Consider the following 16,104-nt stretch of genomic DNA (forward strand, 5'->3'; position numbering starts at 1 on the left):
CTAAGGCATCTTATGGGATGTGCAGAACACGCCCGGAGTCCCTCAAAGGGGACCCTGACACTCGCCAACTTCCTAGGGGGAACCATCCTACGAGATATGCAGAGCACGCCCAGAGTCCTTCAAGAAGGACCCTGGCACTCATAAATCTCTAAAAGGAAATGTGCAATCAAAATACAGGATGGTTACGCAAGCAATTCACAAGTCAATACGCAAATTGAAGTGGAAAAAAATAATGAAAATTTCCATAGCAAGCTGACCAACCGACCAAGTTCAACAAAGAGAAAATGGTCAGATAAGACTAATTATTCTATACAAGAAAACATACTACAAAAGCTGAAAAGAAATAAATGAGTCTTCATCTACTCCGACACACCAGCAGGAGATCCCTAATCTATAGCCTCTTAGGAGTCTGCCTAATCAGCCGCGCTCTCAGCAACTCCACCTACTTGATTCGCGACGTTCGCCTTTACCTCGTCTGTTGCATCCTCCTCTGCTTCATCCTCTTCAGTTACTGCCCCTTCAGCTTCCTGCTCAGCTCATTCCATGTTCACAGCATTAATCTACTCACTTTGCATAGGGAGAAAGTCAGAACAGAGCTTTCCGATGTCTCCATCCCCATTAGCATAGAAGGGATAATTTCCATTTAAGTAGTGCAAGTAGCCCAAGTTGTACGCATTCATGGTAGACGTCAGATTCTTGTGATCAAGAAGGAAATAGGCATATTTTTGACTAACTAAGTCAGCAGTAGAAGAGGGGGCAACAACAAACGAGTTTCGGATAGTTTCAGCAACAAGAACTACTCCTTTTTTAAGCAGATGAAATATTGCTTCCCTTTGTTTTTCCAAGGAAATACTTGAGACTGTCTCAAGATAAACCCGCTTAAAGCAAGTAGATGGGCTTGACAGGAGGTTCGTCTTCAACAGATCAGACATGTATGCATCCTCTGTAGGGCTGGACTTTTCCACATGTAGAAGAACCATTCACCCGGACAGATGACTCTCTCGTCTTCTCAAACTGCCGCCATCCTCACTCCAAAGGAGTCGACGATGCTGAATCAACTCAACGCTTGATCGCTCGTGACTCAACAACTGGATTGCGAATGTTGGGTCGATGAGCACACCTCCCAGTTCGATCTTCATTCCTTGATTTGTGCAAACAACTCGAACTTTGGAGAGGAATACCAACATCTCTTTGCTTCTCGAAAGGTAAACTAGTTCGGGAGCGGACTACTTCATCGAGCAAATCACGGTTTCCAAGCTTGTCAGCAGGAGGCTTGAGCGGAATGTCCCAAGTGTCTCGCACAGCGCCAACCTTCTTGTTGTCTGCCCCCAGGAGGTGCTTAACCTTAGCAGATGAAGGGAGGGCAACTTCTACTTATTTCTTCCTCAACGGAGATACATCTTTCACCCAGAACTTCGTTTCTTGAAGACTTGACAACAACCTACCTTTTTTAGGAGAGTCTGGCAGAACACTCCTCCCTCCCAACTGACAGATCATTAGAATATGGACCATTCTGCTCCTCTTTCTCAACATCCTGAGCAGGGGGCAAACCACTAACCTCCTCCACTTAGGAGCCCAAGTCACAGAAGGAAGCCCAATTACAGCTGGACAGCCCAATAGTTGATTCACATCTCCTACATGCCACCACACGCTATGCAGAAGCTAGAGGGCATTTGTGGGAACCGAATTAAATCTGAATCCTAAGTCAAGTAATTCCTCCAATTTGGGGATTATTTGACCTAATTAATCCCCAATTAAATTGAGTGTTACCTAATTAGGTCGAGAATTGATTTGATTCCTACCACAATTCCCAGTTAATTGGGAGTTACTTGAATTAATTGGGAGGTTATTTGATTCAGATTGGGTGTATTTGACTTAATTAGGGATTTGATAATCAAATTCCTAAATACACTAACCTCACCTACCTCACCAACCACGTTCAGGCCCCCTATGAATACTTGGCTACGCACAAGGATTGAGGTACTTCAGAATTACTACTAAAACTTTATAGAGATCTTCCCCTCACAGACCCTAGCCACTTCCTCTCTCTCTTTCTCTTTTACATAAGGCTCGGCCCGCCGGTTTACACCATAAACATATCTTCGTACCCTATTAGCTATTGTTTTCTATATAATTCAATTGAACTAATTTAGGCATCGGAGGGCCTTTGACCAACACCCCCCCGGGTGTGGTCCTCTTATTTGTTCTATTTTGCTGGGAGAAAGAGGCGGCGAAGAAGAAAGGGGAATCTTTCCAATCAAATATTCTCGTGGGAAAATTTTCTCCCACAATGTCCATGTGCCCAAGAGAAGATCTTCCGTTTATATATTTGTTGCCCATAAACCAAACATGTCAAGGTAAAATAGCTGACATGTTTCTTGTTTTCCACAAAAACATATAGGAGATGATGGTATCAAATAACTGCTATATTCTTCATTTTCTATGTACTATTGCCTAGCAACAACCCAGATTCAGAAACATCTCCAATGGCCAAAGTGTTTGGAAGACTTCCTGAAGACTCAACTATGTAGAATGTAATACGAAACAAACAATTTTCACGATGTGCCAAAGTTAATCTCAAGTGTTGTTAGAGAATTATAGTGAAGGTAAATAAATAATCCAAACATGTAAGCCAAATGATAGAGTATATCTATAAGCTGTTGTTGATAAAAATACTATTTACCCTGATAGGATAGTGGTAAGTATTCCCGCGGGTGACCCGAGTTCGATCCCCAGCAACAGCTCCAATTTCTTGATAGACATAGAATTAAAAGTTGAGAAAGATGATTATGAAATTGTTTGATACTAAAAAAAATAATATATATTTAAACAAAACAAATACAATTGAAGGAAAGAGTTTTAAAATACCAAATTATAAAAGCACTAAGGTTTCACCATCACCTAGCAAATCCTATGAATCTTTACCAATTACTTATGATTTGCACATGCCACTTTGAAGGTTAGGTTTTCCTAATTTATATTCTACTTGTGAAAACCCTTTGAAAAATCATGCAACCCTTAAGACGTGGTGTTCATCTTAAGTGAAATTACAATCACAAGAAGCTAGCATCAATTTCAGGGAACCTTCCGACCAAAATGGCATCCAATTACTTTTCTAAAGATCCTAATGGTGATCAGGCATTAAGACAATTAGATAGTTTAAAACAGTAATTAATGTAAGGGCTTTTTCTTTCGCCAGCTACAAATGGGCTGGGCTGCCGTAGGGAGCGAACTGATGAAGTTATCCCCTGTGCCTGAGTTCAAAGATCAAGCCCTAAGAATGCTTCGAAAGGATATTGAAGCCTTAGGAAACACCTTGGTTACCTACACCAACAAAAATAACAACAGCTTACAGATAAATTCTTGGCTTGACTTGAGAAGCTTGTGGCATGGGAGCTGAGCATTCATGAGTTTAGCATGAGAGAGAGAAATGACTGTGATTTCCTATGAGAAACAGGGGTTTTAAGGCATGGGGGAAGGGATTCTAAGAGGATTCGTTGAGGAGAGAGATGAGGGCAATGGGTAGCTTAAATGTTTTTCCGGCAGCTCGACAAAGGTGCTGTCAAGTGTTGGAACATTCTGCCATGAGAGAAAAATGGGGGAAAAGGATGAACTAAGTACGAAATTGCTGGGTTTTGGAGGTAAGAGAGGAAGCTTTCTCTCTGGATGTGGTTGTGGCTAGTGGTGAAGTATTGGGTGTTTTGGGTACTTTTCCAGCAACTTGACAAAAGCTATGTCAGACTCTGGAATGACTTGCCATAAGAGAAAATGGGAGGAGATGGAGGAATAGGGCACGAAATTACAGAGGTTTCAAATATCATAGATGAAGCTTGCTATCTGAATGTGTGTTTTTGGTTGTTGGGTAGAAGAGGTCTTATTTATAGCAGCTGGAAGCTATTCTTTTCCAAGAAACCCTAATGGTTTCTATCCAATTTGGACAAGCTTATCCCTTTCTTTCTTCTCCCTTTTTTTGACTTATCTTATAATGGTAAAAATCTCATCTGCCCAATCTTACAAAATCAAGGATTTTTGGGAGCTCAATGCTCTTCCCGCAACTACCTTAGTGGAGAACTCCCATTTTCAGCCATCTTTCTTCCTTCTTTTCTCCCCTTTTCTATGGCTAGATCTGATGGGGAGGAAAGCAATGGGTACGTACATTGGTTTGAAGGGTGTTTTGCTCAAGTATCCCTTGATTTTTTGGATGTTTTTGCTTGAAACTTGTTCCCCCCAATGTGCTGGAGATTCCAACAGCCTGCAATGTGAGTGGCTTTTGGCTTTTGTCATGGTTTTATCTCCAGCTATGTGATGGAGACTTTCAGATATTTTGTTGGTCACTTGGGCCATTCTTTAAGGTAATGGGCTAGTTCACTAAAGGGATTGGCCAACTTCCCAAAGTGATGGACTATTTTCTCTCATTTATGCTTACCCACATATTTGGGCTCAAGAAATGAGCTTGAGTTTTGGGGCTCCCAAGCAGCCCAAAACTTCCATTTCTCGGCTCATCAATGGGCCTCATGAAAACTTGTAACCATCCATACCACAACCCGCTCAGCAAGCCCCAGACATCTTGCGTGGCTTGGGCCCACTTAAGCATGTAGCGTGGCATGTTGTTTATTTGCTTGGTGTGGCATGTGCGCAAGCGTATATGACGAACTTTCGCGTGCCCAAATCGGGTTTCTTCTCGGTAAGGTATCGCATTGGGCCAGGAATATATTTGGGCCGAACTGTGGATTTTTTGGGCCTCAACAATTAACAATTCAAAGTATGCATGCAATCAATCATAAGCAATTAAATAAAAATTACATATTCATGCTAGGGTTCAAGGCTTCACCCTAGCAAAAGAAAATTAGTTACGCATATTCATCATTGAAATCCAAGAAAATATCATTAAGAATGAAAAGAATGAAAACACCTTAAAGTCGCAAAAACCCAAAACCCTAGCAATTGCTCTCCACAATGTCACGTTCAAAAGCCAAAAAGAAGTCTTAAAATTGCTGTGAGAATGAGCTTAAATGCCCCCTAAAACCTAGTGTTCACCCATTTTGTTTTTACTTCGGTGATGGAAGGGCAAAGTTCCCCATTGCCTTGAAAACCATTGACTAGTCAACAAGCTAATTTTCTTTGGTGTGCGAGCGTGTCACTGCTAGCAATGAAAAATCCTAGCAGACTTCTTTGAAACAGATAACTTGCTCCCCAAGTTATTGATTTCTAAATAAGCGATTGTGAATTTGGGTGAGGAATATCTCCCAAGTAAGTTCTTTTCTTGCCTCAAACTGGTGAGGACTTCATAATTTATCACAGTATAAAATTGGTAATTCTGGCCAAATAGATGATAATAAAGTGGACTGTTTTAGGCAGAACTGCCTTCTACAGAATTAAAAAGGGAAAAATCAATTCTAGAAAGACAAAAGAAGACGGCTGGAATCCCATTTCTGCCTGGGTAGAAACTTCTGATCCGGGCTGGACCGGGTACATTCATGCTGGACTGAGCTGTTAACAACTTGAATTGCTTAGCTTTAGCTGTAAATCGATACCAAAGTTCAATTTTGGCAGAGCTTTAATCTACTTCAAGCCTTGGGAGGCTTTTGAGGGGGTAGAACTGCGGCTTCTTTAGTCTGAAGGGGCAGAAGTGGCTGGACTTGAGGACTTAATAAGCTGGAACTGCACTGTAAAATTTGTTGAGGTTTTCATATTTGTGAAAACTCAAACTCTACTTGTCTTGGCTTTTGCCGAGCCAAATTTGTAACGAGAGAAGTCTTGTTTTGAATGACTTATTTCTCTAAGCCTGAACTTTGGAAGTTCTGATTTATAGCTAGCTTCTTTTGTGGCTCAAATGAGCTTCTGGTTGCTCCAGTTTATTTGAAGGTTCTCAATGATGAAGTGATCATTTTGAGTTTTTTGCCTCTGGTTGATTTCTGATTGTTTGAGTGATTGTTGAATAATGCCCTCTGCTCTGTTTACCCTCTCTTTATATTTATAAGAAATGTTCTGGAGTAGGGTTTATTTCTTTCAATAATGGGCGGCAAAAATTCTCAAAAGATCTTTCATTTTAAAAATATATATATATATATATATATATATAAAGAAGAAGGGGTTTTTATCAATTTCTGGCAGATAGGCTTTCAATAGTCAGTTCTTTTTAAGACCAATCACTTCTCTGTTTTTTGGAAGAGAACCTTACCCCTCTTTAATTCCAACTACCCTTTTGTGACAGCTCAAACCGTGATGTTCAGTTTGCTTTTTCTAGTTTGAACAACTCCCCGTTTTCTTGCTTATCTCTTTTTGAGAACTTTAGCCTGCGTATCCCTTGAAAGATGGTGCTTTCTTTGGAGTAGAAACAATATCTCTGAATATATAAAAAGGGTCTTGATCTTGTGGTGGCAGATATTTCAGAGACGTCCTTTCTTTTTGCCTGCCTCTATCAACTCTTTTATCAACCCAGTTGAATTTGTTTGGCTTTCAAAGTCAGAGAAAAAAATCACGTGGGTCTGTTTCCTTTTGGGTTTCCACTTTTTACTTTGATCATGCCAAGCCCAATTTAGTTTCTTCGAAGCCCAAGCTTGAGATAGGCTCTGGGCCGGGTTTTTGTTGGATTTTGGACCTTTGGACCTTTGGTTCATGTTTATTTTTAAAGTCTAGACTTCTCAGGCCCTGAGCGTTTTTGTCTTTTGTTATTCTGGGCTTTGTAGCGTTGGGTTGGGTGCGCAGGATTTTGGCCCAAACACCTAGCTGCCGAATCTCCACAAGGAAACTAAGTTAAAATAAAATAATACTAGGAGATAAAGTCCAAATTGGATTAAGAGAATCTGCCCACAATCTGGTCGGCCACGTTTTGGCCTCAAATCTCCTCCAAATCTGGCCCAAGATAGCTTATTTTAAAAATAAAAATATTCTGAACGCTTCTCCAGAAGGCATGAACCCATCCGAGGTCATCTTGGGCTCCAAAAAAGCAATAAAATCTCAAAATGTCACTATTCCCGCACCGCACACTGCTCCTTTATTTTATTGCTAGAAAATAACCGTTTGGTAGAAAAATCTGAAATTTCGATACGAAGTGGCTCACGAACGTCCTCCAACTAGAATTACTCCAAAATTCGTTCATTTGTTTATGTTTTGCTCAAGAGGAAGTCGAAAGACCTATATTGAAAATATAATTCAAAGTATCAAACAAATTTCAAAATATTAACTAAAATATACTAAGAATGAGGTTAAATATATTATAAAATATACCATCATACCCCAAATCTCACAGCCTTTGAAATAGGCCAAAAAAATTGTATTAATTTGCGAGAGTACCACTATTTGCAGTGTAAAACCTTAATAGAACGTTTGGAAAGTCCAACTTCTATCAGAGGTCAGAATTGAGATATGTGAAAAGAAAGCAACAAAAGAGTAGCCCAAAGAACGAGTCTGGACAGAATTACGACTACTTCATTTGGCAATCATTTCTTCTTCTTTTTTTTTTCTTTTGTGTGATACGGGGGAAATACATGGGAGAAATAATGGAAATAGAAAGGTGGATGAATGATGATGGGAAGCATGTGGGAAAAATAAATATGGGTACAAAAAATGAAAACGGAAAACTACTATTTTAGGTTGTTTTCACTCTGAAATTGTTCATTTCTTATTTTCCCCGTATCTGAAGCACAAAGTATAAAAACCAAACACGAAGTGAGCCTTGACAAAGAAAAAACTCGGATAACATCAATTTCCCAATAAACACAATACCTGCACTTACTCATTCATTTTAAACATTTGGTAAGATGGCGATTTCATCGTAAATTTGAAGAAACATGCATGGCGTGCTTTAATCATCTCTTATAATGGCTTTATACACGCTTTATTTATTTATATATATGCATGTCTTTTATCTTCATCTCAAAGTTAATAACATTAATGGAGAACTTTTGGGCTATGTTTAGATGTTTTTCTAAAAACCTCGTCACCACCATCATCTTCATCGCCTCCATCTTCATTTCCTTCGTTATCACCACCCGCGGCACTATCCCCGTTGTCACCGTTCTCCCCATCCTCATTCCCTCCACCGTTATCACCACCCTCGGCACTATCCCCATCCTCATTACCTCCTCCGTTATCACCACCCTCAGCACTATCTCCGCTGCCACCGTTTTCTCCGTCTTCATTCCCTCCATTACCACTACCACTCTCTCCATCTTCATTGCCTCCGTTCTCACTACCATCACTCTCTCCATCTCCGTTCTCACTACCATCACTCGCTCCATCTTCATTGCCTCCGTCCTCATTACCATCACCGTCACCACTATCTCCATCTTCGTTGTCTCCGCTATCACCGCCGCCATTTTCCGCAGTTTGTTTATTTTCACCTTCTAACTTTCTGCCAGAATGGGCGTTCACTAGGACATGATGGCCAATCTTTTCTTTCCTTCCCTCTTTCGGAACCAATTTGTTGGCATGGGCCTCAAAAGGGAAGAAAAAAATTGTTACAACTGCAAACAAAACACCTAAGAGTAACAGCGACCTCATCTTGAAATTGTTGGACCAAAACTAGCTATGTAATTGGAGATTTTTGTAGGGAGAATAATGTAGAAATGGAAAATAATACTTGATATTGCTTGCTAAGAATCGCTTGTATACCTCTATAATTGTAGGTACGCATTTATAGAGGCGTCTTTGATTATCCTTTGTGAGTGGAAACTGATTAGATTTTGCGTACATGATTTAATATAAAACAAAGTGGGCTAATCACATTCTACAGGCCCTACTGTGTTTGTTAGTTTATTTAAGTTTTCTCCACGCATAATTATGATGTTGAAAATATGAGAACCACGGAAGGTGTTAAGAGTACCCTACTCTAGATATATATATATATATATATATATATATATATATATATATATTTTAACTTAAAAAAATAATATTTTATAGAAATATATGGAGCTAGGTTTTTAGCGGTTTGAGATATTTAAAATAGGCAACAGGTTTAAATTAAAAATCCAAGAGTTGGGGAAACTCAACATCAATTTGGATCATAGTTTAAAATATTAATAATATTAACGAAATATCAAGAATATTATCATTTTTTCGAGTCAAAGATAGTTTGGAACGTATCCATACACATATCGTTTAAATATAGATAATATCAAAAAATATCGATGTCAATAATTTCTCACACTTTAGCAATATTTTGGCCTAAATATCGCTATAATATCGATAATATTGAGATGATGAAAACAATGAAAATTTTGAAGAGTTATTTACACTAAAAACTCTTAAGGTTTCTTGTGTTTCACAAAACCCCCTCAGGTCTCAAAAATTACACGAACACCCCCTAATGTTTCAGTGTTTTTATTTTTATTTTTATCAAACCTGAGGTTTCAGTTAGTTTTCACAAACCCCTTTTTGTTGATTGTTTGTCCAAAAATTGATGATTTCATTGGAAAAAAAAACTTATACAAATGACAAAATTAAAGTAAATTTAGGTTTTAGCTACAAAAAAACTCACTTTTGGAAAAAGCCAAAACTTTTTCGAAAAAGACAAAAAAAACCCCTCAACTTTCAAACCAAAGACATGCAAAAGTAAAGGATTCCTTAGAAAATCAAAAAATAAATAAGGGCATTTTTGTCCATTTTGGCTTCTTTTAAAAATATTTCTCTCCTTTGGCCTTTTCCAAAATGTCCCCAAAATTAACCTCAATAGGTATATGCAATCTAATCTCAAATGTCAACTTTGTTATTTGGAGAATTTTTTTTTTGTATAAAATCATCAATCTTTTGATGAAAAATAGTATTGTGAAAACAATTTAAAACCTCAAGGGGTGTTCTTGTAATTTCAAAAACCTCAAAGAGTTTTGTGAAAAAACCAAAAATCTCAGGAGGTGTTAATGTAAATAACTCAAATTTGAACCTTATTGGAACTCTATGTGGTACTAAGTACCCGTTTGGCATTGCTTATTTGAGATGATAAGTGATTTTTAAAAAAATTTGGGAAGCCCAACCTGTTTAGTAAACTGTGAGAAAATCACTTATTGTTAAAAATTGATGTGAGAGAAAGCTATTAGGGAAAGCAGCTAATGTGATGCTTTCATTTTCTGATTATGCAGGAATCAGTTTCGAAGAGGAGCTGGGTTTAATAATTAATCGGCATTCATTTTCTGATTATGAGTAAAATCAATACCAACAACACTTTAAACAAAAATTTTACCAAACGCCAAACTACTTTCTCTCACAGTTGATTTCTCTCACATCAAATTTGACAGCGATTATTTTCACAACACAGCAATGCCAAACTGGCCTATCTTACCATGCAATGTATAAAGTGTAAAATATTATAGTAAATCATTATAAATAAATAATTATGGTGTGTTTAATCTTTTTTCATTAATGGATATACCAAGATATTATCGATAACGATAAAAATTGAATAAAAATCAAAGAAATTGTATGAAAAACTTGGAAATTTTTCTTGAAACTTTGGATGATATTTATTTAGTCAATTATCTATTACTTTATCACAAAATATTAGAAGGAAATGCATTGCATGATGGGTTTAACAGATGTAAGTTGATTATATAACGAGCTGACAAACACTACGAGTGTAGAAAATATGTAGTAATTAATGAAAAAAAAATGATTATGCATGAGTTCCTATAAATACTATAAGAGTGCGAAACATCACCCTTATACAAAAAAAATCAATTGTTTATCTTTTAGATATTCTTTCAAATATTATCTCTACAAAAAATCACTTCAATTCGAAATTATTTGATCACTCAATTCATAGTTGTCATTTTATTGCTTTCTTGAAGCACCATGTTCGTCTATTTTGTTGGTCAAACCTAGATGTCTAAATGGTTTCAAATTGTCTTTTTTTTTTTTTTTAATTATACAAGAATGATCTATGAATAAAGACCTGAGAAATAGACTGTTTGGATTGTTGAAAGACCTGAAAAAAAAAAATTATATTGTAATGTACCCTAGACCCTAAAAGTCTCTTAAATAAAATTATTTGACGGATCCCTCAAAGATAGGCAAAAAGTCATTTTTTGTCCTTGTAGTTTTCCTGTTTTTTCACTTTAGTCCATGTAGTTTTAAATTTGTCAATTTAACCCATGTAGTTTGATTCTATCGCAATTTAAGGACACATTCAATTCCATCCAAAATACCACTCAACGTAAGTGTTTATTCCGTTAAGAAATTGGACGAAAATTTGGACGTGTCCTTAAATTGCAATAAATCAAACTACATAGGTCAAATTACCATAATTGAAACTACAACTATGTGATTACCACGACAATTTGACAATTAATGCCTTTACTCTCTCCTAAATTTGTGTACCCTTTATTTTCTCACTTATTTTTTTTTAGTATAAGGGATAATCTAACAACAGGGAAGGGGTATTTCGCTGGTGCACACACACACACAAGCACAACTACGATGCCGTAGGGATTCGAACGTTGTTAAATTCAGAGAGATGGGCCAACAACCCATTAATAACAACACCGATATTGTCCCCAACTTAACTATCTAAAAAACCAATAGGTGTAGAGTTTTATCACAAAATGCCTTGGTAATATTAGTAGTAGAATCATTCATTATATATTGTATTTTATTTAATCAAGTTTCCGATGTGAGACTTATATTCTTCAACACATGAGACTTCTGATAGGATATAATCAGTAAATGTTTTATACTATAGGATCACTGTATTATTGCACAACTCTTAAAATATAAACAGTAGCAAAATTACGAAATCTGTATAAATGTGCAAATATAAATTAAGTACAGAATACTGAGGGACATTTGCTTATAAAGCATATGGAACCTTTTGTTTTCTCCAATATGGGACATTTGCTTTCAAACTTCCAACAACTTCTAGTCTGCAAATCAAAACTATTTTCTAGTGGGCTACACCTTATTGGCGTTTCTCACTTATAAGTACTCTATTTTCCAAGCAATTTTAACTCTTCTTCTGCAGGACAAAAAGACGCACTTGAAAATCTGAAGCAATTTCCCCTCTGCCTCTATTCGATGTTTTTTACTTCTTTTTGAAATCGCAAACAAACCTATGCTACAATGGGTGGAAATTTTTAAAGGCACAAAAACCTGGAACTTTTTATTGTAAAAAATAAATTATCTAAAAGTTTTCACAAGGGCCCAAAGATTCCAAATTCCATTTTTAATTGAGTCATTTGCAGGAAAATGTAAGAGATGATTGGGCGTTGTGAAATTGTTAAAAACGGAAATTTCTCTCAAAAAACCTTTGCCATTTTTCCAAAATTCAATCTTTAAGGGTAATCAAAAACAAAATTGGAATAAATTTTTCTTCCCTAAAGACTGCAAAGCAAAATTTTCTATAGTTGGATTAGAATGTCAATTTATTTCTATGAGAAAGAATGTTTGTTCTTTTTTACTTTTTCTCCAATCCTTAAGGTTATTTTATTTTCCGAGATGATACCAAACAAGATGAAAGGTAACAAAAGATCTCAGACGAAAGTGTACAAGAATTCCAGTTCATGTCACTTTGAAACTTTAAGTGTGAGCTCAAATAATTCATGCCCAAAAACCATTCGATTTCATCCATCAAGCTCATACGATTCATGCGCATACAAACCAATCGATTTCATCCAAAAATCTCTTTTCTATGTGGTTCTGATGGGAAAGAGAGATGAAGGATAAGGAGATGCACAGCTACCTGGGCAAAGGGAGGCCAGTGAAAAATCTATGTGAAGTACTAGATTGAAGACAAGAAGAGTGCACGAAGAAAAGAAGAAAACTGATAGGTTCTTAACAGATCAAGGAGAGTGCACGAAGAAAAGAAGAAAATAGTTTTTTCTTCACATGCAAATTTGAGCTCTAGATTTTTTTAATTTTCAAAAAAATGTTTGATTCTATATGTGGTGTTAGTTTTTTTGGCCGCTTGAGGATAGTGAAAAGAGGTACACGTTTAATTTAACATCAATTTGGATATGCATGAGTTCCTATAAGGGTCTGAAAAATGAGGGATTACTATAAACTAAACCGTAATGAAACACACACACACACACACACACATACACACTCAAAACACTACATATATAAACCAAATCTCATACCAAATGAAGCCATGAGAATACTCAAAATGGCATAGATCACCCACTCTCTACAACTCTTCACTCAATGCCGTTCGATGGAGCTAGACTAACTATATGAGCTATCTTATGTGAGGGTAGGGACCTAACCAGTTATAGTTGCTAACCTGATACTGAAGTCCATCAAAACATAACTTGATCGTCCACATTTTGATAGTTGACCATAATTTAGGAATCTTTAAGAAGTTGAGTAATTTCATAGCCCATGAACTTTAACTTTACTATCACACTTAATTGGACAGCTGGTAATGTCATATTTGCTTTCATATCATAAATCCTAACATTAATAAACTTAAATCAGTGATCAGTGTAAGCCCACAATATTCTTATAATTACCACAAAGAATCAGGGCAAGAAAGAAAGAAAAAAGAAGATAAAGAGTTCCATTTTCCATCCATAATGGAGCTTTTCAAGTCTTCATGCTGGAAATCATTCATCTTTCAATTAATTAATAGGGTAGTAGGAAATATGGGAAGAAATTTAGTGGACTAATCACTAGTTGTGGCTTTATTGGCATGAACGATATTGGGCATATTGAAGTTGATGGTGACTGATTAAACCAGTAATTGCAGAAGATAGTGTTTTTGGAATGGTAAGGGAGGTTACAAGGTGATGATTTCATTGATTAATATTTGACCATTCTCTAAGTGTGGCATTTACACTAAAACTTGGAAGCCAAAGCTAGAATGTGAAAAGTGGATAGATATATCTATCTATATATATTGCTTAACACACACAAAGCATCAACAGATCAATAGGGGCAAGGTTATGCTACCTTTTGCTAGTAAATGTATATTTTAGGATAGCCTTCAATGGTTTCAATTGTTATGATATAGTAGAGCAAACCAAATGAAGGAAGATCCAAGCTCTCAAAATATGTAACCAAATAATAGCTCGGTTCTTTCTCTGCCCTGCCCTTTTCTTAGGTATTTTATCTTGAGCCTTTTTACAGTATTATTCTCTTCTTCTGGGCTAGGCTCTTTTTCTTAGGTTAATAATAAAATGAGAAAATCTACTAACACTACCAAACCAACCACTAGAAAAACTTATGGGTGCTCTAGTGGGAATTCCTAACCAGAGCATTCTGGAGTTGCTCTGAATACATTATCCCCATAATAATCATCACCAGGGAGAATAAATCATTCCTATTTTGTAGTGATCAAGTAAAAGGCACAGATTCAATGTTTACACAAAGAAACTATTGCAGCATAAACACATTACAAACTATGCATATTGCTTTCAATAGGATCCAAATCCAATCCAATCAATCCAACTAATATCAAAAGTTACAACTTTTTCTCACATGAAAAACCCAAAGCCATTATAAACAAGCTCAAAACTGCATAATAATAATATCCAGTCCCTAAATTCTGGTTGATTAGACAGAAAGTAAAACCAGCATGCTGATCCCAATTTCTAAAGTTTCCCAACAAGATAAAGAAACCCATTTGAAACAATTCCACTTCCAAAGCTCCTGCAATCTAAAACCCACTACCTAAATCCATAGACATAGAAAACGCAAACCCATATTTCAAACATTCAAATGCCTAGCAATCTCAAAGGAAAGAAAAGCATCAACACAAGCATACTGAACCTGGTCACAAGTAAGCCACTGATTGTCCCATCTGCTCATGGTGATCCTATTGGGCTTCTGAACCTCCTTCCCCAGCATCTGCCTGGCCAATCCCTTCAACCCAGCATTCCTCAGCTCCGTCGAATCAAATCTATGCGCTGCGAAAACAGCAAGATCAACCGCATTGGCCACGTGCAGCCCGTAGTCAAGGAGGAGCTTCTCCACGTCGCTGCCGATGCCTACGCCGACGAATGTGTAGCTGCGATTAGCGAGGAAGGCGTGGAGGGCCTGGGGAATGTGCTCGGTGTGGAGGAGCTGGTAGATCAGGCAATCGGGGCCCACGCAGAGCTGCAGCGTGGCCACTGGGTTTTCGATCGAACGGTTGTAGTTGGGGCGCCACTCCACGTCAAGCCCTACGATTCGGGACTGGAGATTGGTTTGGGCGAGCCATGAATCCACCACGGACGAGCTGTGAGTGACCAGAGTGTGGATCCGATCGCCGTGAAATGACACGTCGTACACATTGTGGGTGTCGTGTGGCAGTTCATAGTCTACTATGCTGACGGCCATTGTGGCTGCGCTGCTGCTGATGCTCACACGGAGAGAGAGAGAGAGAGAGGAGAGGGAGAGCTCCAAGTCAAAGGAAGTCAAACAATATTGGTAGAATATTTTTCAGATTATATTTCATTTTCTAAAAGAAAGTATTTATAGTACACAGATGTAACCCTAGTATGGTTAAACTAGAAAATAAGATAAAATCCTAATTACACAATATCTGTACAAAGAAATATAATCCTAATAAAATAGAAAATAAATATCCTAATTAAGTTAGGATCTCGCTAACACTCCCCCTCAAGTTGAAGCAAAGGTGTCACGCATGCCCAACTTATCAAGCGAGTTGAGAAAGACCGTAGTAGACACATCTTTCGTAAGAATATCTGCCAAATATGATGCATATGACTTAAACAAACGATGAATTGACATATAATGGCTAATGAGATATTTAGACTTGGCATGTATATCAGGAGAATATTGTACTTTAGGTTTCCCAAGAGTGGTTCGTGGGGGTAACTGATAAGTTGACACAGACAGATCATTAGTTATTTCCTCACTTGATTCACTATCACGAATAGATTGAGGCACTGGCAGAGCAGATGGGGGTATTGCATTGAACTCATCCATACAAGAATCACTGTCATTATTTTCAGATACAGGCGACTGGTCACTTGTTTCAGTGTGATCGGTAGTTTCGACACTGAGAGCACCTGCTTCATCTCCATATATGGGCTACCAATCGAGTTCCAAAGGGTGACTGGTCGTTTCTTCACCACAAGTTTCATCTTCATATATGGGTGACTTGTCACTTGCTTTAGTGCGACAGGTTGTTTCCTTCCCGAGAGCAGTATCTTCAAACACATCATT

The 16,104-nt window shown here is 37.4% G+C and overlaps 2 protein-coding genes across 2 annotated transcripts; both read right to left on the reverse strand.

Moving 5' to 3' along the window:
- Window positions 1-1,059: 1,059 nt before the first annotated feature.
- LOC117635189 (uncharacterized protein DDB_G0290685-like) lies at window positions 1,060-8,505 on the reverse strand. Its single transcript, XM_034369540.1, has 2 exons — window positions 7,939-8,505; window positions 1,060-1,344 (listed from the first exon to the last, which is right to left on the reverse strand). Exons 1-2 carry the CDS (start codon window positions 8,503-8,505, stop codon window positions 1,060-1,062), a joined length of 852 nt encoding a protein of 283 aa, XP_034225431.1.
- Window positions 8,506-14,324: 5,819 nt separating this feature from the next.
- Window positions 14,325-15,343, reverse strand: LOC117634496 (Werner Syndrome-like exonuclease). The gene has a single exon (XM_034368629.1). It carries the CDS (start codon window positions 15,250-15,252, stop codon window positions 14,641-14,643), a length of 612 nt encoding a protein of 203 aa, XP_034224520.1. The 5' UTR covers window positions 15,253-15,343; the 3' UTR covers window positions 14,325-14,640.
- Window positions 15,344-16,104: the final 761 nt, after the last annotated feature.

This window comes from Prunus dulcis, chromosome 7, assembly GCF_902201215.1.
Source record: "Prunus dulcis chromosome 7, ALMONDv2, whole genome shotgun sequence".
In the NCBI taxonomy this organism is placed as follows: Eukaryota; Viridiplantae; Streptophyta; class Magnoliopsida; order Rosales; family Rosaceae; genus Prunus; species Prunus dulcis.

Bases quoted from the DNA above. Each gene is read 5' to 3' on its own strand.
- LOC117635189 (XM_034369540.1), bottom strand. From the start codon at position 8,505: ATGAGGTCGCTGTTACTCTTAGGTGTTTTGTTTGCAGTTGTAACAATT. The intron at 1,345-7,938 runs GTTTTTAGAAAA...TCATCTGCTAAG, and splicing joins AAGATGATGGTGGTGACGAG to GTTAAGCACCTCCTGGGGGC.
- LOC117634496 (XM_034368629.1), bottom strand. From the start codon at position 15,252: ATGGCCGTCAGCATAGTAGACTATGAACTGCCACACGACACCCACAAT.